Genomic DNA, 26279 nt, shown 5'->3' on the forward strand with positions numbered 1-26279 from the left:
GTAGAGAAAGATCAACTCAGTGCGAGGTAGGTCCATTCAAAAGTCTGATGCAGCAAGGAAGGAGCTGTTCTTGAGTCGACTGGTATGAGACCTCAGACCTTTTTGATCTTTCTCCCGACGGACGAAGGTGGAAGAGAGAATGCCCGGGGAGCGTGGGGTCCTTGACTATACTGGCTGTTTTTCCCGGGCAGCAGCAAAGTGTAGTTGTTATTTTCGATGTTTCGGAAGGTTGGTCTCTAAATTGGGCACCAGATTTTAAAAATATACAGAAAGAGAGCGACTTGCAATTATGTAACACTTTTCATGAGCACTGGATATCTTTTATAGCCAACAAAAGTATTTCTGAAACGCAGTTGCTGTTGAAACACGGCAGTCAGTTTGTGCACAGAAACCTCCCTCACAAACAGCAGTGTAATAACGGTTAGATCATTGTCTTTGTAATAGCAGTTGAAGGGTGAATATTGGCTTGGGTACTGGACGGACCTCCCTCACTCGTTAAACTAATGCTTGTAGGGTTTCTTTTTTTTTTACATCCACTCAAGCAGGCACACGCGGCCTCAGTTTAACATCTCATCTCTTATCTGAAAGATCAGTGCAAATTGAGAGACGTGGATACTCAGCGAGACCTTGGTGTCCTCATGCGGCAATCGCTGAAAGTAGGCGTGCGGGCACAGCAGGCAGTAAAGAAGGCAAATGGTATTTTGGCTTTCAGAGTGAGAGGTTTTGAGTATGGGGATGTATGTTTTACTGCAATTGTGCAGGGCGTTGGTGAGACCACACCTGGAATATTGGTGTCCTTATCTGAGGAAGGATGTCCTTGCTATAGAGATAGTACAGCAAAGGTTTACCAGGCTGATTCCTGGGATGGCAGGCCTGTCATATTAAGGAGAGACCAAGTTGGTTAGGATTGCATTCACTGAAGTTTAGAAGAATGAGGGGGGATCTCATAGAAACTTATAAAATTCTAACAGGATTAGACAGGGTCGATTCAGAAAGAATGTTCCCGATGGTGGGGGAGTTGAGAACCAGGGAGTCATAGTTTGAGGATAAGAGGTAAAGCTTTTAGAACGGAGGTGAGGAGAAATTTGTTCATTCAGAGGGTGGTGAATGTGTGGAATTCACTACCACAGAAGGTAGTTGAGTTCAAAACGCTGTGTTAATTTCAAGAATTAATTAGATATAGCTGTGGGGGCTAAAGGGATCAAGAGATATGGGGGAAAGGAGGGATCAGGATATTGAATTTGATGATCAGCCATGACCAAAATAAATGGCTCAAAGGGCCAACTGGCCTCCTGCTTCTATCTTCTATGTTTCTATTTTAGCACCTCCTCAGTTGGCACTGGTGCGTTGCCTTGAGTACAGAGATGTGTGATTTAGACCGATTAGCCTTAGTGTCAGGGGGATTAACTGGGGTAAATACATGGGGCTACGGAGATAGGGGCTGAGTGGGATTGTGGTTGGTGCAGATTTGATGGGCTGAATGGCCACCACCTGCTTTGTGGGGTTTCTATAAAGAGTGGGATTTGAACCCACAGCCTTGATTCAGGGGTAAGAATGTTACCATCTGATGCCTTTATTCGTGTGGGAGCACCCTTTTATGGTTGGGTTGGCTGGTGATGGGTTATTTGCACGGGGGAGGTTTAAGGTCGTCACAGGGTCTGAAGCGTGGAAGTACTCACAGGGAGTTGGTGCCTGAAACTACAGGAGAAAAGTATAGGTGCCACAGAAGCTCAATCCTGCAGTTAGCAGCTTGAAGAATTATGTAAGCTGATATTATCTCCCTCCATTAATGCTGAGCGGCACACCTCATTAAGCACCTTTTATAGTGCGCGCACTATTTCCAGTGAACCGCAAGCTCATTCCAAATAAAACGTTGCAATCACAGACCTCTTGGTGCCGTCTTGAAAGATCAGCGATTGCCTGGCATACAGCATTGCCAACAGTAACCTCCAGCAAAACAATGCTGGCGGTTACTGTTCTGCCCACAGAGTCTGTCCTCGCTGCAGTGATATGCCCTGGAGCCATTTCAAGGCAGCAATCTCCTTTGGGAGTAAGAAATCCAACGTCACCAAGTTTGGCAGAAACTTGCTTGTTTGTGACGTGTGAACTTTTGACTGCACAATCTGCGATTACTGTCAGGTATTCATTATTCAATATCTGAGCCACCTAAATTATCGAATTAAAACCCAGCCACAGAGTCATAGAAAGGTTTACAGCGTGGAAACAGGCCCTTTGACCCAACTTGTCCATGTCACCCCTTTTTATAACAACTAAGTTAGCCCGCGTTTGGCCCATATCCCTCTATACCCATTTTACTCATGTAACCCCAAACATTTTTTAAAAGACAAAATTGTACCTACCTCTACTACTACCTCTGGCAGCTCATTCCAGACATCCACCACCCTCTGTGTGAAAAAATTTCTCTTCTGGACCCTTTTGTATCTCTCCCCTCTCACCTTAAACCAATGCCCTCTAGTTTTAGACTCCCCTACCTTTGGGAAAAGATATTGATTGATCTGTGCCCCTCATTATTTTATAGACCTCTATAAGATCACCCCTAAGCCTCATGCGCTCTAGAGAAAGAAGTCCTGGCCTATCCAGCTTCTCTTTATAGCTCAAGTCATCAAATCCTGGAAGCATCCTAGTAAATCTTTTCTGCACTCCTTCTGGTTTAATAATATCCTTTCTATAATAGGGTGACCGGAACTGTACACAGTATTCTAGTCTCTAATTCATTTCCTGCTATCCATAACTCCAAGCACAAAGTATCTGAATCCCCTCAATTCGAGTCCGGCACGCTTTGCCGGTTTTGCAATGTGAATGTGTTTGCAGACCCATGGTTCAGGATGTGCCTGTCAAAGTAGTCTAACAGTGGCAAAGGTTGCAGGAAGAGGATATGAAACACAACCCACTATAAACTTGTACTGTTGGTTGCGGAATCGGTTTAGAATCCCCAGGAGGAGGATTGAAGGAGGCCATTGAGCCTGTACCGACAACAGTCCCGTCCAGGCCTGTAATCCCACTGTTTACCCTGCTAATCCTCCTGACAGCAAGGGGCAATTTATCACGGCCAGTCAACATAACCTGCACATCTTTGGAGTGTGGGAGGAAACCAGAGCACCTGCGGGAAACCCACGCAGACATGGGTAGGGGGGAGCGTGTAAACTCCACACAGTGTGACCCAAGGCTGAAATTGAACCTGGGTCTCTGGAGCTGTGAGGCAGCAGCGCTAACCATTTACAGGAGTTTTGCCCAAACCTGGCCTGAGTTTTGACAGTGAGCATTGACAATCTGAATTTTGCAGCACAGAAACAGGCCATTCAGCCCATTGAGCCTGTGCTGACTCTCTGAAAATGCTACAAAACAGTCCCGCTCTCCTTTTTCCCTACAGCTCTCAAAATTTTTTTTCCCTTCTTGTAATATATATATCTATTTTCTTACACACACATTAGGACTGGGGTTAAAGTTTATTTATTAGTCACAGTTCGGCTTGCGTTAACACTGCAATAAAATTACTGTGAAAATCCCTTAGTCGCCTATTCGAGTATGGAGAATTTAGCATGGGTACGAGAGAATTTAGCATGGCCAATGCATCTAACCCAGCACGTCTTTGAAGTGTGGGAGGAAACAGGAGCACCTGGAGGAAACTCTCACGTGGGGAGAATGTGCAGACTCAGCATGGACAGTGACCCAAGCTGGGAATCGAACCCAGGCTCCTGGCGCTGAGACAGCAGTGCTAACCACTCTCACAATTTATCTAAGTAAGTATATTTTTGAGGGCGTTGTTTAAAATGCAGAGTTCTAAAGTAAATCCTCATCAGTATTCCCAACGATTCAGTGAACCTCATGCAATTAGTGCCTCCAGAGCCATTTCCCACCCGCAGCACCCCGACTGCTTGCGTTCTATTTCTACCCTTTAATCAAGGCAAGTGGTGTCAGTGTTTCTGGTAGCAGAGGGGCGAGAGACAAAATGATGAGATTGCATTAATACTGCGAAAGAATCGATCAGATCCTGTCTGGAGCACTGAGTGCAGTTTTGACCACCTCAGTATTGGATTCATGCCAGTGGGAGGGATTTTTTATTACAACCCCAGCATTCTACACTCCTCTGAAGTTAACTGTTTGTTGGGGTACAGAATGTTTGTTGGGAGATCAGGATGTTTGTTGGGGTACAGCTCCATGGGTATGTTCTGATGCCTTGCTCCTATCGAGTCGGCACAGTGGTTAGCACTGCTGCCTCACAGCGCTAGGGACCCGGGTTCGATTCCTGGTTTGGGTCACTGTTTGTGTGGCATTTGCACAGTCTCCCCGTGTCTGCGTGGATTTCCTCCGGTTTCCTCCCACAATCCAAAAGATGTTCGGGTTGAGTGGATTGGCCACGCTAAATTGCCCCTTAGCGTCAGGGGGACTAGTTAGGGAGAATGATTATGCGGGTTGGGCCCTGGGTGGGATTGTGGTTGGTGTGGACTCGATGGGCCGAATGGCCTCCTTCTGCACTGTAGGGTTTTTATGAGTCTGCCTGGCCATTCAGTGAGATCATGAATGAGCTGATGTGATAATCCTTAACTCCACTTCCCAGAATTATATCCACAACACTCGATTGCCTCACTGAATAAAAATCTGTCTCAGCCCTATACATACTTAACAACGCAACCTTCACAGCTCTCTTGTGGTAAAGGATTCCACAGATTCACAACCCTCTGCGCAAGCTAACTGCTGCATTTTTCTACATTATAACACTTCAGAAGTACTTCAGTGACTGTAGCTCACCTAATGGAATGCCCTGAAGTTGTGACAAGTATAAGTCTTTCGGCATGGAATAAGCTAAGCAGTTTGTACCAGGGTTTTCATCAGCTTTTCTATAAAACACAATATTGACTGTTGCTATGAAAGAATGCCATCAACTCTCCTAACGGAATTGAGGGTCTAATAAACCTTAATCAATCCAAGAGCACATGAAGAGAGCTTAAGCAAGCTGTAGAAAACTATGCGTCCATATATATGTGTGATCGGAGCTCAGTTATCTGGATATCAGTGCTGCTCTTTCACATGCAACAGAAGTGGCAAAGTACCATTGTATCTCAGTGAAATCTTTGATTTATTATTGTTACAGTATTAAAATACAGTGAAAAGTATTGTTCCTTGTGTGCAATATGGACAGTTCAGAGAGAAGAAAAGGAGAGAGTGCAGAATGTATTGATACAGTCATAGTTAGGATGTAGAGAAAGTCAACTTAATGCAAGGTAAGTCCATTCAAAAGTCTGATGGTAGCAGAGAAGAAGTTGTTCTTGAGTTGGTTGGTACGTGACCTCAGGCTTTTGCATCCTTTCCCTGTGGAAGAGAGAATGTCTGGGGTGTGCAGGGTCCTTAATTATGCTGGCTGCTTTACTGAGACAGTGAGAAGTGTAAACTGAGTCAGTGGATAGGAGGCTGGTTTGCGTGATGGATGGGGCTACATTCATGACCTTTTATAGTACCTTGCAGTCTTGGGCAGAGCAGGAGCCAACCAAGCTGCGATACAACCGGAAAGGATGCTTTCTATGGTGCATCTGTAAAAGTTAGTGACAGCCTTGGCTGACATGTCAAATTTTCTTAGTCTTTATGAAATCCTGATAAGTGTGTCCTCGTTCCACTACATACACAATGCTGTAGACATGATGTGAAGCAGACAGTCATTTGTGCACCTGCTTTCTCGTTTTCCAGATATGTCTGAAAGCATGTTACATGCAAGCAGTTTTGAGGGCTGTTGGCTGTTCCCCTTGCAGAGGGGAGTTGGGTTTTTGTCAAGACAGTGCAAGGGAGACTACAGATTACGTTGCAGCAGCTTCACAATTCTGTTTACCAGCTGCACATATTTAATGGAAACATCCTAGAGTTGATTTATTCCCTTTTTGGATCGGCGTTGATGCTCTGGCTCTGCAAACAGCGCACAGGAGTGTTGCCCAAGAAATTGTTCACAACATGATGCGTCTACGACTCAGTGACTCGCCCCGGATGGTTGTGTCAAGATGTCCACCTCCCGAGTGAACAGGAAGCCCCTGACGTGAGCTATGTTGAAGCCTACCTGGAGTTGGTGTCTTTACCTGAGGAAGAATATCCTCGCCTGAGAGAGAATGCATTGGATGTTTACTAGATTGCTCCTTAGGATCAAAGGATTGCTCTGCGAGAAGAGATTAAGTGGACGAGGTCTGTATTTTCTGGAGTTTAGAGGAGTGAAAGGTGATCTTATTGAAGCATCTAAAATTCTAAAGGGACTTGACAGGTAGATGCTGGAAGAGTGCTTCCTCTGACCGAGGGGCCTAAAACTAAGAGAAGGGCAGTCCCACTCTGCCTTTGAGAGATTGGCCGTTTAAGACAGATGTGAAGAGAATTATCTCCACTCAAAGGGTAGCAAATGTTTGGAGTTCTCTTACCCAGAGAGCTGTAAATGCTCAATTGCTGAGCAAGTTCAGTTCAAGCATTGATTTCTTTAGTCTGCAAAACACCTCGGACAGCGGGATGGTGAGAGGAGGCGGAGTTGAGGTGGAAGATCGACCGTGATCTTTCTGAAATGATGGACAGGTTGGAAGGGCCGAGTGGCCTACTCCTACTCCTGCTCCTGTGTATTGGGGCCCACCTGCTAACCTTGTGATATAATCGGCTAAAATTCCCAGGTGGGGGTGAGCCTTAGAGGTGCGTCGAGACTGGTAGTGGCTGCTTGTTTTGTGATTGGTGCTTTTCTCCTTCCTTCCTTTCTCCCCCTTGCACTCAAGAGTGACGGAACGTCGATGGATGTACACATCAATGTGGAACAGAGTCCCATCCAGGTAACTTTGCATTCTCCGCCCTTTTTCTTTAACCACACCCCCCCATCTTTTTTTTTCTCTTTTTCTCCCTCCCTGATCCATCGCATTCCAGCCATCAGCCATACTTCCTCTGTCTCAGTCATCTGTGCTGCTTATAGTTGGCGTGCAGGGTGAAGATACTCAATGGGCAGACCACTCACAGCGTAGCGTGAGTGAACCCAGTTGGCATGTAGCTCATTCCCCTAGCCCCGACGTCCTAAGGCATACAGAGAGGGGTGGAGAATAGGTTTGGATGATGATTTATTGACGGACTCTGGAAGCAGACATCCACCTCGCAAATGTTCATTGGAATTATATTTGCACTCTGGCCACACCTTAGCTTTTGCAGATTTGACATGGACACTATGAGCTATCCGTTTTGTTTTGTGTTCTTTGGGTAGCTTTGTTGCAGAAACATAGAAGATAGGAGCAGGAGGACCCCATTTGGCCCCTTGAGCCTGTTCTGCCATTCACTACGATCATGGCTGATCATCCAACTCAGTACCCTAATCTTGCCTTTTCCCCATAACCTATAGATTGTGTTTGATTTGTTCCAACAGGGGGCAGTGGAGCGCTGAAGCTGGTTGGCTGTTGGTTGAAACTTTGCATGTTTGGCCAAGTCACTATTTGGCGTGGCACAGTGGGTTAGCACTGCTGCCTCTTAGTGCCAGGGACCTGGATTCAATTCCTGGCTTGTGCCACTATCGTGTGGAGTCTGCGTGTTCTTCCCGTGTCTGTGTGTGTTTCCTTCGGGTGCTCCAGTTTCCTCCCACAGTCTAAAAGAAGTGCTAGTTAGGGTGCATTGGCCATGCTAAATTCTCCCTCAGTGTACCCAAGTGTGATGACTAGGAGAGTTAATGTAAGCCTACTTATGACACTAATAAATAAACTTTAAAACATTCGTCGCGTTGCACACCCTCTCGACATTATTTCTGTCAGTCCTATTGGTGTTCATCTGAACCTTTTTGGGATCCAGTCTCTTATGCTCACCCTTGGAAGTGACTTTCGCTGGTCTTCTGTGTTCGAGAGGAAGTTCTATTGAGTCTATAATCTTAACATTTCAATATATACTGAAGTGCGTGCAGGACTGTAAGAGCCTTTTGGATGACATACCAAACTGAGATCCTGTCTGCTCGTCTTGGGTGGATGTGAATCACCCCAGGGTGCAACAGCGAAGAAATGGAGTTTTCCCCAGTATACCATTAATATTTACCCCTTGAGCAACAAATAAAAATCTGATCTCAATCACATTGCTGTTTGTGGGAGCTTGCTGTGCAAAGATTTGCTGCTTTTTCTTACATTACAAAGGTTACACTTCGAAAGTTGTGACTGTGAAGCACTTTGGGAAGTCCTGGGGTTGTGAAAGGCGCTATATAATTGCAATTCTTCTTGTAAGCGCTTTTTTTTCAAGTGTAAATGCTTCATACTTGGTGCAAGTGTTCAACCTTTACGAGTGGTTCTTAAACATTTCCTCTGAAAATCTTAATTCTGTCATGCAAGTAAACTCGTTCCCCAACAAATGCTCCGTCCTATCTTCTGAAGGATAATGTTGAAAGTAAGCATGCGGGTACAGAAGGCAGGAACGGAAGGCAAATGGTATATTGACCTTCATAGCGAAAGGATTTGAATATAGGGATATTTTGCTGCAATTGTATAGTGTGTTGGTGAGGCTACATCTGGAGTAATGTGTGTAGTTTTGGTGTCCTTATCTGGGGAAGGATGTCCTTGCTATAGAGGGAGTGCAGCGAAGGTTTGCCAGGCTGATTCCTGGGATGGCAGGTCTGTCATATGAGGAGAGACTAAGTCAGTTAGGATTATGTTTACTGGAGTTTAGAAGAGTGAGAGGGGATCTCATAGAAACTTCTAAAGTTCTAACAGGGTTAGACAGGGTAGATTCAGAAAGAATGTTCCTGATGGTGGGGGGAGTCCAGAACTGGGGGTCATAGTATGAGAGAAGGGGCAAACCATTTAGACTGAGGTGAGGAGAAATTTCTTCACCCAGAAGGTGATGAATGTGGAATTCCGTACCACAGAAAGTAGCTGAGGCCAAAATGTTGTGCGATTTCAAGAAATTAGATATAATTCTCGGAGCTAAAGGGATCAAGGGATATGGGGGGGAAGGGAGATCAGGATATTGAATTTGATCAGTCATGATCAAAATGAATGGCGGAGCGTGCTCGAAAGGCCGAATGGCCTACTCCTTCTAGTTTCTATGTAGCGTTACTCAACCTGAAAAAGAAGACAGCATCATCTTTACCAAAATGTGTTCAAGATGTACAAGTATACTTGATGTGTTCGCAAGCCGGAGCAGAGATCTGATGGCCTTGGGGACTTACCCAAAGCCTGGTTTGAAATGTAGAGAGAATGAATTGAATGTCTGTAGATGCTGACTTTGAGTTGAGTAAATGCTTCAGGTAATGTGGTAGTACTGGTCCATTCAGGCTCAGACCAACACCCACTCCACTGTATTTTTATTGAGTTAGCCAACCTTGCTTATGGTGGTATATCACAATTATCCTGATCCCCTGGATGGAAGGAGGAAAAGGACGAACACTTCAGCATCTGATTACATTCTGCTTATAATGATTTAGTTTATTATTGTCAGATGTACTGGGATACAGTTTCTTGCATGCTACACAGACAAAGCATACCGTTCATTGAGTGCATAGGGCAGAAGGAAAGGAGAGTGCAGAATGTAGTGTTACAGTCATAGCTAGGGTGTAGAGAAAGATCAACTTAATAATATAAGGTCCATTCAAAAGTCTGATGGCAGCAGGGAAGAAGCTGTTCTTGAGTCGGTTGGTCCGTGACCTCAGACTTCTGTATCTTTTTCCCGACGGAAGAAGGTGGAAGAGAGAATGTTCGGGGTGCATGGGGTCCTTAATTATGCAGGCAGCAGGAAGCATAGACAGAGTCAATGGGTGGGAGGCTGATTTGTGTGATGGATTGGGTTACATTCACAACCCTTTCTTGTGGTTGGGCAGAGCAGGAGCCACACCAAGCTGAGAGGAAAGGATGCTTTCTCTGATGTGTTTGTAAAAATTGTTGTGAGTCATAGTGGACATGCTGAATTTCCTTAGCCTCCTGAGAAAGTAGAGGTGTTGGTGAACTTTCTTAACTATAGCGTCAGAGTGGAGGGCCCAGGACAAGTTGTTGGTGATCTGGACTCCTAGAATGTTGATCTCTCTGAGTTTATTCTTTACCCACTCACTACCCCAACAGGCTCTGGCATTCTCATTCCTTCTTTGGTTTGCCTTCTAATTTCATTGAGTATAATAAAATGCCCTCCATGTCTTACAAAACAGAGAGAGACTCTGGAGCAGGAGCTGTACCAAACTGTGATAAACAGATAGATAGGATGCTTTCTATGGGATGACCATCTCACTGAAAAGTGTGTATGTGTACGTGTGTGCTTATGTATGTCTAGGTACGTATGGTTGGAAGGCCTGAAATGTCCAAGCTGTCCCGTACTATGGGACCTTTTGCAAACTGCAATGTTTGTTAAGGGATTGGGCATTTCAGTGCCACAATGTGTGGTGGCACTATGTAATGTCAGATGTTGGGAGGTTTCAATCTTGCATCTGATTTCATTTTCATTTGGGCTGTAGAGGGAGAGAGAGCTGAAGCCCTGCTTTCCCCCATAACTTTGCTCGTTTTTATGTCAGTGGGAGGGTGAATGAACTGTCTGCTAGAGGCTCAAACCCAGGATCAGCTGACAAACTGGTGCATTCTCAAAGGATGCGGTAGACCCAGCCAGGAGGTGCCTCTATCTTCTACATCTTTGTTTCTTGCACACCTCCCAGAAAGTGGCTATGTAGCAAAATTAGCCATGATGTAAACGGTTTCATTTGCAAGAGAATTGGCAGCACAATTTTGACAATTTGTTCAACAATCGTGGGGGCAGTGGAGAAGGTGCAAGCTCCAAGTGAGAGCTTGTGATCAAGAGGGAAAGATCGAGCACAAAAGCAAAGGCTGTCATGTGACTGAATGGAGATCTTTCAAATAGTGTTAGAAGAGTAAGTACTTCCACTTGTGGGGGAATTCAAAAACAATGAACCCGAAATATAAAGACAGGAACAGCTTCACTTTGGAGCAAGATTAAATCATGAACTTGCTGCCATGTGGAGGGACCCAGTAGCACAGATGTATTTGGTGGGGGGGGGGGGAGGGAACGAGAGCTGATTGGGTGAGATGAAGTGTAGGGTGGGAGTAGAAATAACGGTGTATAACTCCCAGCTGGTTTCTGTGCTGTAAATTCACAGGTAATTAGATGAAAATTATGACGCTGTGACTGTATTTGTTTTCCCGCAGGTTTATACAGGCCTAAAGCATTTCCATTCCCTGTTCTCCTCACCCTCCCCCAATCAACCATTGTCCTTTACTAAGAAATTGGAGGGCCATTTTCCCTTCACCCTGGGAGGCAAATCTACAGTGGAAATGGCACTGTGCCTACAGCTGGTGTAGCTCTTTACCCGCTGCAGGCATAGTGGCCAAACACACTTGGTGAATTTGGGTTTGATTTGATTTATTATTATCACGTGTATTAGTGTACAATGAAAAGTATTGTTTCTTGCACACTGTACAGACAATAGGAGGCTGCATTCCAGTCAGTGCCATTATTGCTGCGATGGTCGCAAAAGAGGTGTCTCAGAGTTCCGAAAGCCACTGTTGTCACAGATGTTCTCTGGTACACCGCACGGCTATGTTAATGAATGCCTCAGAACGAGAGGATTTGCCTGTGATACTTAAAATTAAAATTGCTTTGTGACTAGGCCAGAACGAAATGAAGAAATTCTGGTGATTTTCTTTTTAATGCAATGGGGGAAATTGTCCTCCTTGAAGAGCAGCCTTACTTTCCATGCTCGTTCTCTGAGCACGGCGTGAGGAGAACAAATATCCGTCTGACTTCCGGGATTATCAGAATTTCATTGTCTTGTGCTTGTAGATCACTTGCTTTTACATACTCCGGACTCCATGTAAGTAACTTCAATCTCCATTAATGCAAGGATGTGGTAGAGGGGAATCTAGGCCTCGGGGAGGTGGGGCCACTGAGAAGACCCCTGCTGATGTTACTTGCCTTTTTGTTTTTGCAGAGTGAGCCGAGAGTTCGCCTGGTGTTGGCCCAGCACATGCTGAGAGACATCCAAGGGATCCTGAACAGACTGGAGGTGAGGTGTCTCATGGAAACGCTATGTTTAAACTGAATTCCTTTCTAGAGGAGACTGTGTTGCAGTCAGGTTGTCAGTCGAGTGCAGTGGTGACTGCTGTGAGTGTCAGCTGTGAGAAATGCATTGAAGAGTGCGCGGTATGAAAGATAAAATGGTGACATGATTAAAGGGTGAGAGAGTAGGAGTAGATGGGAGTTCTTGGATTGGAGAGATATACCTCCAGCAATCTTGATTTATTATTGTCACATGTATTGGGGTACAGTGAAAAGTATTGTTTTTTGCATGCTACACAGACAAAGCATACCGTTCGTGGAGTACATAGTGAAGAAGGAAAGGAGAGGGTGCAGAATATAGTGTTACAGTCATGGCTAGGGTGTGGAGAAAGATCAGCTTAATATAATATTCAAATGTCTGATGGCATCAGGGAAGAAGCTATTCTTGAGTCGGTTAGTACGTGTCCTCAGACTTTTGTATCATTTTCCTGAAGGAACAAGGTGGAAGAGAGAATGTCCAGGGTGCATGGGGTCCTTAATTATGCTGGCTGTTTTCCTGAGGCAGCAGGAAGTGTAGGCAGAGTCAATGGATGGGATGCTGGTTTGCATGATGGATTGGGCTACATTCACGACCTTTTGTAGTTTCCTGCGGCCTTGGGCAGAGCAGGAGCCATACGAAGCTGTGAAACAACCAGAGAGAATGCTTTCTATGGTGCATCTGTAAAAGTTGGTGAGAGTCATATCAGACATGTCAAATTTCCTCAGCTTCCTGAGAAAGTAGAGGCGTTGGTGGGCTTTTTTAACTGCAGTGTCGGCATGGGAGGACCAGGACCGGTTGTTAGTGAGCTGGGCACCGAGCATGTTGATTTCTCTCTTTGTTGAACATATATTTTGCTCCTTGCCCATCCACTGTCCCAACAGGCTCTGGCAATCTCATTCTTCCTTTGATCTGGCTTCTAATTTCTTTATCAGACTATAATAATATCTTATAAAGCAAAGAGCGAGACCGACGCAGATTTCTGGAGTTCTATCTCGCCAATGGCTCCCTGTCCTCGCTGCTACCCTTTGCCTTCACCCCTTGGGTTAGCGATATGGCGTTTACCAGCTGCCACTATCTCATTGGCCAACCATCATTACTTATTCTGGGTTTGTTTTTCTTCCTTTTTTGAGTATGAAATTAAGCAGGTGGAAATTATTTTGGTTAAAGTTATACACCAGGTGAACTTTTGGAGTTTATTTGTGGTGAGTTGCATTTCACCAGAATACCATAGAGGCAGCATCGTAGAATCCTTACAATGCAGAAAGAGGCCATTCAACCCATTGAATATGTACCAGCTCATACCCAGGCTTACCCAGAAACCCCAAGTATTTACCCGGCCAATCCACCTAACCTGCAGATCTTTGGACAACGGGAGGAAACTGGAGCACCCGGAGGAAACCCACTCAGACATGGGGAGAACATGCAAGCTCCACACAGACAGTCACCCAAGGCCGGAATTGAACCTGGGTCCCTGATGCTGTGAGGCAGCAATGCTAACCATTGTTAAAATATAGAGAGAGACACTTGGGACCAAAAGCAAGATGCTACAAACCAAACCAGCACGACAGAATGATACAGTGCAGGAGGAGGCCATTTGCTCCATCATACTCTGATAATAGAACTATCCAATTAGTTCCAAATCCCGGCTCCTTGCACAGAGTCCTGTAATTATTTTTCCTCAAGTGGTCAGCCAATCCTCTTTATAAAGTTACTCCTTTCAGTCAGTACATTCCAGATCACAACTCATGACAAACTTTTTTCCCCTCAACATAGGAACTCCTACATATAGTTCCTTTTGCCAATCACATCAAGTCGGTGTTCTTTGACCCTTCTGCCACAAGTCCATTTTTCCTTTCTTTATGAACACAGCCCATGATTCTGAGCAACCCATATCAAACCTCCCCTTGAAATCTCTGCACCAAGAAGAGCAATCCCAGCTCCTCCACATTTGAAGCATTGTGTGCAGTGGCGACCAGAAGGACGTGGAAGCTTTGGAGAGCATACAAAGAAGGTTCACCAGGATGTTGCCTGGTCTCGAGGGTGTTGGCTATGAGGTGAGGTTGAACACATTAGGATTGTTTTCACTGGAAGGACGGAGGCTGAGGGGAGACCTGATAGAGGTCTCCAGAATTATGGGAGGCACAGACAGGGTGGAAAGTCAGAGGCTTTTTCTCAGGGTGGAAGTGTCAGTTACAAGGGGGAACAGGTTCAGGGTGAGAGGGGGAAAGTTTAAGGGAGATTTGTGGGGGAAGTTTTTCACACAGAGTGGTGGGTGCCTGCAACGTGACGCCTGAGGAAGTGGTGGAAGCAGGCACATTAGCAACATTTAAGAGGCATCTGGGTGGGTACAGGAATGGGAAGGGAATAGACGGATACAAGTAAGGGCAGAGGTTTTTTAGTTTAGTTAAGGTATTGCGATCAGCACAGGTTTGGAGGGCAGAAGGGCCTGTTCCTGCGCTGCACTTTTCTTTGCTTTTTCTAACTGAGATTCCTCATTTCACACCGTCCTTATGAATGAAAACAGGAAATGCTGAAAACACCTAGCGGGTCAGGCAGCTTCTGTGGTGAGAGAGAGAGAGAAACTGAGTTAACGTGAACACGTCTCTGAGCTTTCTTTCTTGCTTGAGAAGTGAGAATGTTTGAACAGTCTAGAGAAGTGGTAAGATCATTGTGAGGGATAACAAATCAGACGAATAAAAATGGCTGCCTCTCATTTGTGTGATTTGAAACCACTTCAAACAAATCTTCGGTCAAGTATTGTCCACTCTGATTTCCCTCAGTAAAGCCCTGTCCTTCAAAACCTTTTCCAGGGTCATACCAATGGCACTCCACAGGAGGCAGCCCAGAGCCCGGTGGGGGCTGCAACTGTAACAGGAGAAACTGTGGCACCGGCCACACCGGTCGCAGCCGAGACTATGGATACATCCAGCTCAGAGCCCCAAGCAGCAGCTGCAAGTGCCCCGTCTCCAGAAGCTGCAGCGGAGAGTAGCCCCCAGCAGGAGACGACAAGCACAGCGACGGCCACTGAACCCAACGTGGGATCATCCTCTGCCACCACGCAGACCGAAGAAGCACCACCTGGGCCCAAGTAAGTGTGGCTGCAAAGCTCATTCAGGGCTTCTCCATGTGCTTTATGTGTAAAAGATTAAACGGAAGGGAAAGTGTAGGGCATGAGGACTCTTACCGTAAGGTGTCAGCCATGGCTTGGCTGCTGGAACACTCATCTCCCGGATCAGAAGGTAGTTGGTTAAGTCCCATGCCAAGGTCTTGAGTGGGTGGAGACCACCCCACGGTACTCTGAGGGAAAGGGGTGTGTTAGTTCTGCTTGGTCTCCCGGCCTATAACTATCCCACAACCAACATCTTCCAAACAAATTATTTGGCCAATTACCCCTTATCAAGTTGATGCAAATCTCCTTTATAAATCACCGAATCCCTACAGAGCAGGAGGAGGCCATTCTGCCCATCAAGTCTGCACCAACTACAATCCCATCCAGGCCCTATTCCTGGAACCCCACAAATTTACCCTGCTAATCTTGACACTAAGGGGCAATTTACAATGGCCAGTCAACCTAACCAGCATATCTTTGGAGTGTGGGAGGAAACTGCAGCACCCGGAGGAAACCCATGCAGACACGGGGAGAATGTGCAGACTTCACACAGTCAGTGACCTGAGGCCGGAATTGAACCTTGGTCCCTGGCACTGTGAGGCAGCAGTGCTAACCACTGTGCCACTCGTAATGGTCTGTACCTTTTTACTCTTTAATTGTGGAAAGGTGCCTAGCATAAAGGGGGGGGATTTATTTACTCCCTGGAAATTGGCAAAATCTCTTCATCGATTCTGGGTGTTTGTAAGTTCCACTATATGAAAAATGGTTAAAGTGTTTGTGACTGGTTAAAAACAGCTAAATTTTTATTTTCAATTGTTTGCAAAGTAAGAAACGTAGAGACAAATGTAAAAGACATTTTACCTTTATCTCGCAGTTTTAATGACCAGAGAATGTCTCCAAAGCTGTTTACAGCCAGCAAGGTAGTTATTGAAGTGTAATCCCTGTTGTAGATGTTGGAAATGCAGCAGCTAACTAGTGAACAGCAAGCTGCCACAAATAAATGACCATATAATCCTATTTTGTGATGTTAAGTGCGGACAGGTGGGTGCAGTTACAACATTAAGAATACATTTGGACAGGCATGTTGGTGGGAGAGGTTTAGAGGGGTATGGGCCAAATGCAGGCAAATGGGACTAGTTTAGTTTAGGAAACCTGACCGGCATGGACCATTTGCGCCAAAGAGCCTGTTTCCATGCTCTGACTCTATGAATATTGTTCCCTGGCACATTTGAAACCGCGCCAAGGATCGATTGCCAAACAGGCAAGGGAGACCCCAGGAGGAAGGCCGCCTCCAAGTGTGTGGCACTCCCTCAGTACTGTATTGGAGGGTCCGCGCTGATTTTTATGCTCAATCGTTGGTGTGCGACATGAACACTCCTGTGTTTCAGAAGTGGCAGTGCTGTCCATTGAGCCATGGCTGATTATAATCTTGTCTATAACATGTGTAATTAGTTCATATTGATCAAACTGCTGCATATTAGTTCAAATTCTAACAAGTTTAAAGCTATGATACTTTTTTTTGAAGTTTATTTACTAGTGTTGCAAGTAGGCTTACATTCACAGTGCAATGAAGTTACTGTGGAAATCCCCTAGTCGCCCCACTCTGGCGTCTGTTCATGTGCACTGAGGGAGAATTTAGCTTGACCAATGCACCTAATCAGTATTTCTTTAGGACTTGGGACGAAACCGAAGCACCCAGAGGAAACCCACGCAGACACGGGGAGAACATGCAGGCAGTGATCCAAACCAGGAATTGAACCCGAGTCCCTGGTGCTGTGAGGCAGCAGTGCTAACTATTGTGCCACCATGCCAATGGTGCACCATTGAGAAAAGGGGTTAAAATAATGGAAGATGGGATAGATAGGCCCTATTTAATGACATAATTTTCTCATTTAGAAGCTTGCCTATTAGTGCTGAAGGTTATGGGATTGAATAGCTTAAAAAGGACATTGAAGCATACTATTTCAACGGGGTCTTTGAGAGGAAGGATAACTGAGGGATGCGGCGAGAGCGGTGGGGTCGCTGTTCAAAGTTTTCACACTTGTTTGACTTTTTGATCTCTCTCAGCCACCCGTCCCCAACAGAGTACCTTGAAGTTCTGACTGAGCTCCAGAGGGTGGAGGCCAGACTGCAGCCATTCGTGCACCGGTACCAGGAGATCCTGAGCACTGCCACAACTGCGGACTACAACAACAATGTATGGCAACACCATAACATAGCGTTATTCCTCCCTGCAGCTTTATCTGCCATTTAAAGTCTTCAAGCTTTCGACCAGGATCAAGGGGTTGCAGCTTAGGCCTGAGATGAGGGATTTCTTCACCGAGGGCGGGGGATGGGGGGTCTTTAGAATTCATCCTCCCCACAGAGCTCTGGATGCTCAGTGTTACAGTGCAGAGGTTTTCCCTCTTTTGAGATGTAACACCCAATCCTCCCCCAAAGAGGAATAACTCACCTTGTAATCTGTTAAGTGTGTGGGAAAGTGTGAACTGCCCTTCAGTAACATTTAGTGGTTAACAAACAGAAATATCCGACACTCATTTTAAAATGATCTCTTAACACTTTACTTATTTAATTAACCAGGAACTTTAACTCAACAAGTAACATACTGAATAAAATAAGATTCTACTGGAATGCTGTTCAAATAAATACAGTATCCACTTGTTAACAAAAAATATAACAATAGAATTCTCAAAAGGAAAGGAGTTCCTCTGCCTGTAAGCCCTTTCTGATTTGGTACCTTTCGCTGGTTAGATCGTGCATTCTCTTCAGAGATCTCTCGCTCTCGAGGCTTGAGAGGTGGCAGTTCTTCTGTTCACTTGTTTTTCCCCCTGCGCACTCTTTTATACCTGTGACCTATCAATTTTCCTGCGATAGGATTGGTCTGATGTTGTCAACACCATCAAATTCAGATTTTATAGGTTCCTGGTAGCTGAGTGCTTGCTTTAAATTGATTGGGCTAAATTAAAAAAAAACAGGTTTCCTTGTCAAGACTACGGCTTGACCTTGTGATACAGATGTTTTAGCTTGAATTCTGTATGTACTTCGCAGCTAAGCACTGAAACACAAACCAGCTTTTAAAGAGACCACAAAATTTTTCCCTCTAGCTTTTATACATGTTTACCAACATCAGGTTCCAACTTCACAAACTCAACTTCGCAACATTCAGTCATTCAGCATCTTCAATAAACTTTTGGGCACTAAAGGAAACTAAAGGAGATGAGGATTGGGAGATGGGGATAGTGGAGCTGATGTAGGTTCAGGCATGATGGTGGAATTTGAACTCAATTAGAAAAACCTGGAATTAAGAATCCACTGATGACCATGAAATCATTGTCTATTGTTGGAGAAAACCAATCTGATTCACTAGATTTTTTAAAAAATTTATTCCTGGGACATGGGTGTCACTGGCTGGCCAGCATTTGTTGCCCATCCCTCGTTGCCTGAGGGTCAACCACATTGCTGTGTCTCTGGAGTCACAAGTAGGCCAGACCAGGTAAGGATGGCAGATTTCCCTCCTTAAAGGGACATTAGTGAACCAGATAGGTTTTTCCGACAATCGACAATGATTTCATGGCCATCAGTGGTTTCTTCCAGATATTTTTTACTAAATTCAAATTCCACCATCTGTTGTGGCAGGATTCAAACTTAAGTCCCCAGAATGTGAGCTGAGTTCTGGATTCATAACCTAGTGATCATACTATTAGCCCATCACTTGTCCTTCGTGGGAGGAAATCTGCTGTCCTTACCCAGTCTGGCCTACATGTGACTCCAGAGCCACAGTAATGTGGTTGACTCTTAACTGCCCTCAAGCAGCGAAGGGCAGGCGATAAATGTTGGCCCAGCCAGTGACGCCCACATCCATGAATGAATAAAAAAAGTAAAATGAATGATGTTTGTGCATATTTATTTATTGTGGCCTTCCTTGCTTGTCTTTTCTGCAGATTGATGGCAGAGAAGAAGACCAGAGGATCATCAACCTTGTGGGAGAAGCCCTTCGTTTCTTGGGCAACACCTTTGTGGCTCTGTCTGACCTCCGGTGTAACCTGGCAGCCAACACTCCCCGTCACCTGCACGTGGTGAGGCCAATGTCCCATTACGCTTCACCTGTGGTGCTGCAGCAGGCTGTGCCCATTCAGGTGAGTTACCACACACTGGCGGCTTAGATCTCGCACAAGGGCGCAGACCAGTCACTCAGAGTAACAGGGCTTGGGACTTCCTGGAGATGCCTTCATCTGTGAGTGCTCAATTTTGTGCGATATTAAGTGTTTTTGACCAATGTAGTTCCTGCAGAAGAGGAGGGCCTCTTTTGAACTAGGTGCAAACTTGATGGGCCAAATTTTTAAAGTTTTTATTTATAGTGTCACAAGTAGGCTTACGTTATCACTGCAATGAAGTTGTTGTAAAAATCCCCTAGTCGCCACACTCCAGTGCCTGTTTGGGTGCACTGAGGGAGAATTTAACATGGCCAACACACCGAACCCACACATCTGTCGGACTGTGGGAGGAAACAGGAGCACCTGGAGAAAACCCACACGGACATGGGGAGACCGTGCAGACAGTGACCCAAGTGGGAATCGAACCCATGTTCCTGGTGCATTGAAGCAGGAGTGCTGATCACTGTGCTGCCCCCTTTCTGCAGTGTATGGATTCAGTGGATCCCATCTCAGCCTGAAATTACAGGCCATTTAGCCGCTCCCTTTTTTTGTGATGATCTGATAGCTTCATCGCCTCTTTTACCAGCACTAGGTTTTTAATTCCCCTTCTTCCCCAGAGCCTTGTTCTCTTTATAAAACAATAGCTTTGCCTGTTTTTCAAGCCCTCAGCACAAAGGCTTAGCCGTCACTGAAACAATGTTTGAGGAAGCCAGTGTCTATAAATGTAACAGATCAGACTGGTAACACTTTTGAATAAGTTACAGCTGAACAGAAGTGAGCAGTGTTTTTTCCAGCAGCCCTGTAATGCTTTTAGCACATTCTCAATCTTCCGCATCCTCCTGTACATTCCCTTTGCCCCATTCCTACCCATCCTCATAGTATAATTCTCTGCTGATTCTCTTTGCTCTCAACTCTGACGTAGGGTCATCTAGACTCAAAACGTTGGCTCTATTCTCTCGCCACAGATACAGTCAGACATGCTGAGATTTTCCAACATTTTTTTGTTTTTAAGCCTGTAAAACTGAACAGCTTTAACTTGTGAAAGTGTTTACTCCTTTTCAAGATTAATTAGAATCATACAATCCCTACTGTCCTGTTGGCTGCTGGGTTTACTGATCTCAGTCAAGATGGCAGCAGTGGAGGGAGTTAGTGACCCTCTGACTATGGTTTAAGAGCAGGAAAAATGAACCAGACTTTCAGTTCCCAGTCACTGTGTAGTGTCTGTCAGTGGAAAGCCTAAGTAGGTCAAAGATAAACTTTAGTTCTAAATAGCGTCACACTATTGTCAGATGAAGAATGAGAGGAGATAGGTGGGTGCCATCTTATTGCATGCCAACATAAGGCTTCCTTTTCAGGTGCAGAGTGGACACTGGGGCAATGGATTGATGGATGCCTGGAGGGCTTTGAAAAGTCCATCTACATTTTGTGTAAGGGAGTAGGTCATACAGTCCCTCTAGCGCGCTCTGCCACTCAGTGACGTGACTGACTTTTAGTATCAATTGTATCTTCCCACCTTTCTCTCTCTCCGTTCCCCACCCCCCCCCCCATATCCTTTGATCCATTTGGTGTCCAGAAAAGACACTTGATCTCTGATTCGAATGTATTCAGCAACTGAGCATTCACATTTCTCAGCAAGAGAATTCCAAAGATCCACCACCCTCTTGAGTGAAGATATTTCTCCTTGTTGGCACTGCTGCCTCATGGCACCAGGGACCTGAGTTCAATTCCAGCCTCGGGTTACTGTCTGTGTGGAGTTTGCACATTCTCCCTGTGTCTGCGCCGGGCTTCCTCCCACAGTCCAAAGAGGTGCGGGTTAGGTGGATTGGCCCTTAGTGTCCCAGGATTGAATGGGATGATCTGTCAAGAGTCAGTGCAGACTTGATGGGCTGAATGGCCTCTTGCACTATAAGAATTCAATCTTGGTCTTAAGTGGTCAACCCCTTATCATGAGAATTTGACTGCTGGTTTGCATCCCTCCATCCAAGGAGAAAGGCACTCTGCCATAAACCTAAGTGTTGGCGGAGAAAGGAAGGGGGGTTGTGTACTTCTGTTGATGAGAGATTTCTTTTTTAAGGGAAACGGAAGTGAGTCATTCTGCGACCTTACTGAGTTGTCCCACGTGCACCCCAATACTAAAATTGCAACTTTTTGCCCTTTCAGCAGATCAATGTCGGGACGACAGTCACCATGACGACCAATGGCAACCGCACGCAGCATACCGCAGAGGGACAGACGGCAGCGACCACCCCCCCGACCTCCAATGCTGCTCCTGCCGCCCCGGCACAGGGCACGGAGCCTCGGGAAACGCCGGAGACTCAGGGCTCACAGGCCCAGACCCAGACCCCACATCCCCGGGTCATCAGGATTACCCACCAAACCATGGAGCCCGTTGTCATGATGCAGATGAATCTACAAGGAGGTAGGGTCACCCACGGTTATCAGGAGGGTTATCGTGATTCCTGGCTGCCTTTATCCAACACTGTTCTCGGACCTGAATTTAAATCCGGATATGAGGGCAAGTAGATGTGAGTGAGTAACAAAATCATTTCAGGCTTGCTCCCATTGCATCCTTCTGACATCCTAATTGTGAATCTTAAGAGAGTTGGCCCCCATCTTGTGACACAAGGGACATGCTGATTATGGACATTAAGGGCAGCACAGTGGCACAGAGTTAGCATTGCTGCCTCTCAGCACCAGGGATCCAGGTTCAATTCCGCCTTTGGGTCACTGGCTGTGTGGAATCTGCACATTCTCCATAGTTTTCATCTGGGTGCTCCAGTATCCTCCTGCTGTCCAAAGAAGTGCGGGTTAGGTTGACTGGCCATGCTAAGTTGATCCTTGCTGTTGAAGGGGGTTCAAGTAAATACTTGGGGCTGACTCTGGGGATGGCGGGACTGATGTATGAGGAGAGAATGACTCGGTTAGGATTGTTTTCACTGGAGTTCAGATGAATGAGGGGGGGGATCTCAAAGGACTTATAAAATTCTAACAGGACTAGACAGGATAGACACAGGGAGGATGTTTTGATGGTGGGGGTGTCCAGAACCAGGGGTCACGGTCTGAGGATACAGAGTAGACCATTTAGTTCGGAGATGAGGAGACATTTCTTCACCCAAAGAGTGGTGAGCCTGTGGAATTCATTACCACAGGAAGTAGTTGATGTCAAAACATTGAATGCATTCAAGAGGCAGCTGGATATAGCATTTGGGGTGAATGGGATCAGTGGTTATGAGGAGAAAGCAGTATTAGGCTATTGGGTTGGACGATCAGCCGTGATTGTAATGAGTGGCAGAGCAGGCCTGAAGGGCCGAATGGCCTCCTCCTGCTCCTACCTTCTGTGTTTCTACGTCACGGGCTTAAGGCCTGGGTGGGATTGTTGTTGATGCAGGTTTGATGGGCCGAATGGCCTCCTTCTGAACTGTTGGGATTCTATGAACAAGGAGCAGGAGCAGGCCATTTGGCCCTGGTTGAGTTTTTGTCTAGTAAGAAGTCTCACAACACCAGGTTAAAGTCCAACCAGTTTATTTGATAGTAAGCCCACAAGCTTTTGGAAACGCTGTCCCTTCGTCAGGTGTGTGGAAAGTTCCTGAAGGTCCAGAAGGAACTTTCCACACACCTGACGAAGGAACAGCATTTCCAAAAGCTTGTGGGCTTACTATCAAACAAAGCTGTTGGACTTTAACCTGTTGTTGTGAGACTTCTTACTGTGTTTACCCCCGTCCAACGCCGGCTTCTCCGCATCATGAGTTTTTGCCTGGCGTTGTTCTGTGTCAGTTGTATTAATATTAAATGTGTCTGAGGGGCCTTGTTTTATTCCCTATGTTCTTCTTTCTCCGAACAGATTCTGTGACATCTGGGAATGCTTCGGCAAATGCCTCATCTACCACGGGGAATGCTGGACCAGGTAATGGCTTAACTCATGACCACAGCACATTCATTCCCCTTCCCCGTCAAAATACCAGTGGGCCATATCATATCTGTTAGTGACTGAGGAGCAAGTTGGTTTCATGTTCTCGGTCTGGGTGAAGCATCAAAGAAAGACTTGCATTTATATAGTGCCTTTCACGACTTTGGTGTACCCCATGGCACATGGCAGCCCGTTTATATATACTCCTTGTTCATCTTTTGAGGGAAAGATGGCCACGTTCATTAGCTGCGGTGTTTGTTAGGGAATTAGTGGGTATATAGGTGGCTGCTCATGTCAGTCTACACGTGGAAGGTTCTGCTGCAAACAGGACAAGATGCTGAGTTTTGAACCAGTTTATATTCGATGGAATTTCGAAGGGGATCTAATTTTTAAAAATTAATTTATGGGATGTGGGTGTCGCTGGCTAAACTAGCATTTATTGCCCCTCCCTAGTTCATAGAATCATAGAAAGCCAACAGTGCAGAAGGAGGCTATTTGGCCCATCGAGTCTACAGGCCCAACGAGTCCCACCCAGGCTCAATCCCCTTCACCCTGCATACTTGCTCCGCTCATCCCTCTGACCTACGTCCCAAAACACTACAGGGCAATGTAGCGTGGCCAATCAATCTACCCCACACGTCTTTGGACTGTGGGAGCACTCAGAGGAAACCCACATAGACACAGGGAGAATGTGCAAACTCCACACAGACAGTGACCTGAGGCCAGAATTAAACCTGAGGCCTTGGCGCTATGAGGCAGCAGTGCTAACCACTGTGCCGTCCTTGAGCGGGTAGGTGATAGTGAGCTGCTACCTTGAACCACTGCAGTCCCTGAGGAGTAGGTACATCCATAGTGCTGTTAGGGAGGGTTACCATTGACCAGAAACTGAACTGGGCCAGCTGTATAAATACTGTGGCTACCAGAGCAGGTCAAAGGCGAGGAATCCAGTGACTCCTGAAAGTTTGCCCAGCATCTACAAGGCACAAGTCAAGAGTATGACGGAATACTCCCCACTTGCCTGGATGGGTGCAGCTCCAATGACACTTAAGAAGCTCAACACCATCCAGTAAAAAACAGCCCACTTGATTGCTGGCCTTTCATAAACACTTAATCCCTCCACCACCGATCAACAGTGTGTACCATCTACAAGCACTACTGCAGGAATTCACCAGGTTCCTTAGGCAGCACGTTCCGAGTCCATGACTCCTAACATCTAGAAGGATAAAGTGAAGCAAATACCTAGAAGCTCCCCTCTGAGTCACACACCATCCTGACTTGGAAATACATCAGCCATTCCTTCTCTGTTGCTGGGTTAAAATTCTGAAACTCGCTCTGTAACAGCATTGTAGGCGTACTGCAGCTGTTGGAGAAAGCAATGCACCACCACCTTCTCAAGGGCAGTTAGGGCTGGGCAAGCCAGTGACTCCCAAAGCCCATGAATGAATATTAAAAAAAAACACTGCAGGCCAGTACCCAGTAGTTACAGATTTGCAGATACACTGGAAATGCTACTCAGTGCTGCTGTCAGCCACTGATTCCTGTCAGTCAACACCTTCTGTTATTATCTGCATTGATAATCCAGCTGGTCATGTCAAAGTGTTTATTAATTCCTCCTGTCAGCACCGTTGTGAATGTTCGTCTTGTTCTTTCCCACATTGGACTAGGAAACTGAACTGAAGCGAAGCAAAACAAAACTCTAGGCTTTTATCTGCCTCATCAGAACTCTTTTTCATTGCTTTCCTTCTAACAATCATTGTACTGTTCCAATACAGAAGCAACATAGAGATCCCGCTGGCAGTGTGGAAAATAGCTGTGTACTGTCCACCAAAAGCAGAACAGATTCAATCCTTAGCCAGCCTGTTGTTGATCATCAGAAAAGATATCATTGACTATGGTGTCAAGTGGCAACAAAATGTAGAAGATCGGAGCGTTCGACCCTTTGAGCCTGATCCTCTATTCATTACAATCATGGCTGATCGTCCAATTCAATAGCCTAATCCTGCTTTCTCCCCATAACCTTCGATCCCATTCTCCCCAAATGCCACATCTAGCCACCTTTTGAATACATTCAATGTTTTGGCACCAACTACTTCCTGTGGTAATGAATTCCACAGGCTCACCACTCGTTGGGTGAAGAAATGTCTCCTCATCTCCGAACTAAGTGGTCTACTCTGTATCCTCAGACTGTGGCCCTTGGACCTGGACTACCCCACCATCGGGGACATCCTTCCTGCACCTACCCTGTCCAACCCTATTAGAATTTTATAAGTCTCTGTGAGAGTCCCCCTCATTCATCTGAACTCCAGCGAAAACAATCCTGACCTAGTCAATCTCTCCTCATCAGTCCCGCCATCCCCAGAATCAACCTAGTAAACCTTCACTGCACTCCCTTGAGAGCAAGAAAAGGAGACCAAAACTGCACAGAATATTCTAGGTGTGGCCTCACCAACACCCTATATATTTGAACACATCCCTGATCCTGTACTCAAAACCTTTTGCAATGAAAGCCAACATGTACCATTTGCCTTCTTTACCACCTGCCGCACCTGCATGCTTACCTTCAGCGACTGGTGCACCCAGGTCCCTCTGCACACTCCCCTCCCCCAATTTACAGCCATCCAGGTAATAATCTCCCGCCTTGCTTTTTGCTTCCAAAGTGAATGACCTCACATTTATCCAACGTGCAGTCCCGTCAGGGGCATTCGGCCCCAGACTTCATTACAGCTTCGGTCGAAACATGGACAAAAGAGCTGGACGTAGGAAGGGGAGGTCAGAGTGGCTGCCCTTGGCATCAGCTGCCCTTGACCTAGTGTGCCATCTAGGAGCCCGAGCAAGACTGAAAACAGTTTTTGAATCTCGACTGCTTGAAGTCATACCTAGTAGAAAGAAAGATGCTTGTGGTTGTTGGAGGTCAATCATCATGGTCCTTCAACTAAGAGGTTTGCTGGACCATTTCAGAGAATATTAAAGAGTCACATGGAGGTTAAATCAGGTTATGTCCTAAAGGATATTAAAGTGAATCAGAGGAGCTTTTACAGCATTTGACAATGGTCATTAGACTTCTGGATTTTTATTGAATTTTGA

The 26279-nt window shown here is 45.8% G+C and overlaps 1 protein-coding gene across 8 annotated transcripts in view; it reads left to right on the forward strand.

The window, feature by feature from the left end:
• Nucleotides 1-26279, forward strand: part of LOC145348200 (large proline-rich protein BAG6-like) — a 101486-nt gene that overhangs the window by 33724 nt on the left and 41483 nt on the right. For 5 of the 8 annotated variants that reach the window (XM_080196409.1, XM_080196405.1, XM_080196404.1 and 2 more), the window contains 7 exons: nucleotides 6753-6806; nucleotides 11918-11992; nucleotides 14836-15113; nucleotides 17202-17331; nucleotides 19076-19270; nucleotides 21449-21707; nucleotides 23130-23192. In XM_080196409.1, the coding sequence (XP_080052535.1) occupies nucleotides 6753-6806; nucleotides 11918-11992; nucleotides 14836-15113; nucleotides 17202-17331; nucleotides 19076-19270; nucleotides 21449-21707; nucleotides 23130-23192 (1054 nt within the window). The remainder of the gene's footprint in view (nucleotides 1-6752; nucleotides 6807-11917; nucleotides 11993-14835; nucleotides 15114-17201; nucleotides 17332-19075; nucleotides 19271-21448; nucleotides 21708-23129; nucleotides 23193-26279) is intronic. The other 3 variants (XM_080196410.1, XM_080196411.1, XM_080196406.1) reach the window with 2 other exon arrangements.

The sequence above is a fragment of the Carcharhinus amblyrhynchos genome, chromosome 9, assembly GCF_965287045.1.
Source record: "Carcharhinus amblyrhynchos chromosome 9, sCarAmb.v2.hapA, whole genome shotgun sequence".
Taxonomy (NCBI): domain Eukaryota; kingdom Metazoa; phylum Chordata; class Chondrichthyes; order Carcharhiniformes; family Carcharhinidae; genus Carcharhinus; species Carcharhinus amblyrhynchos.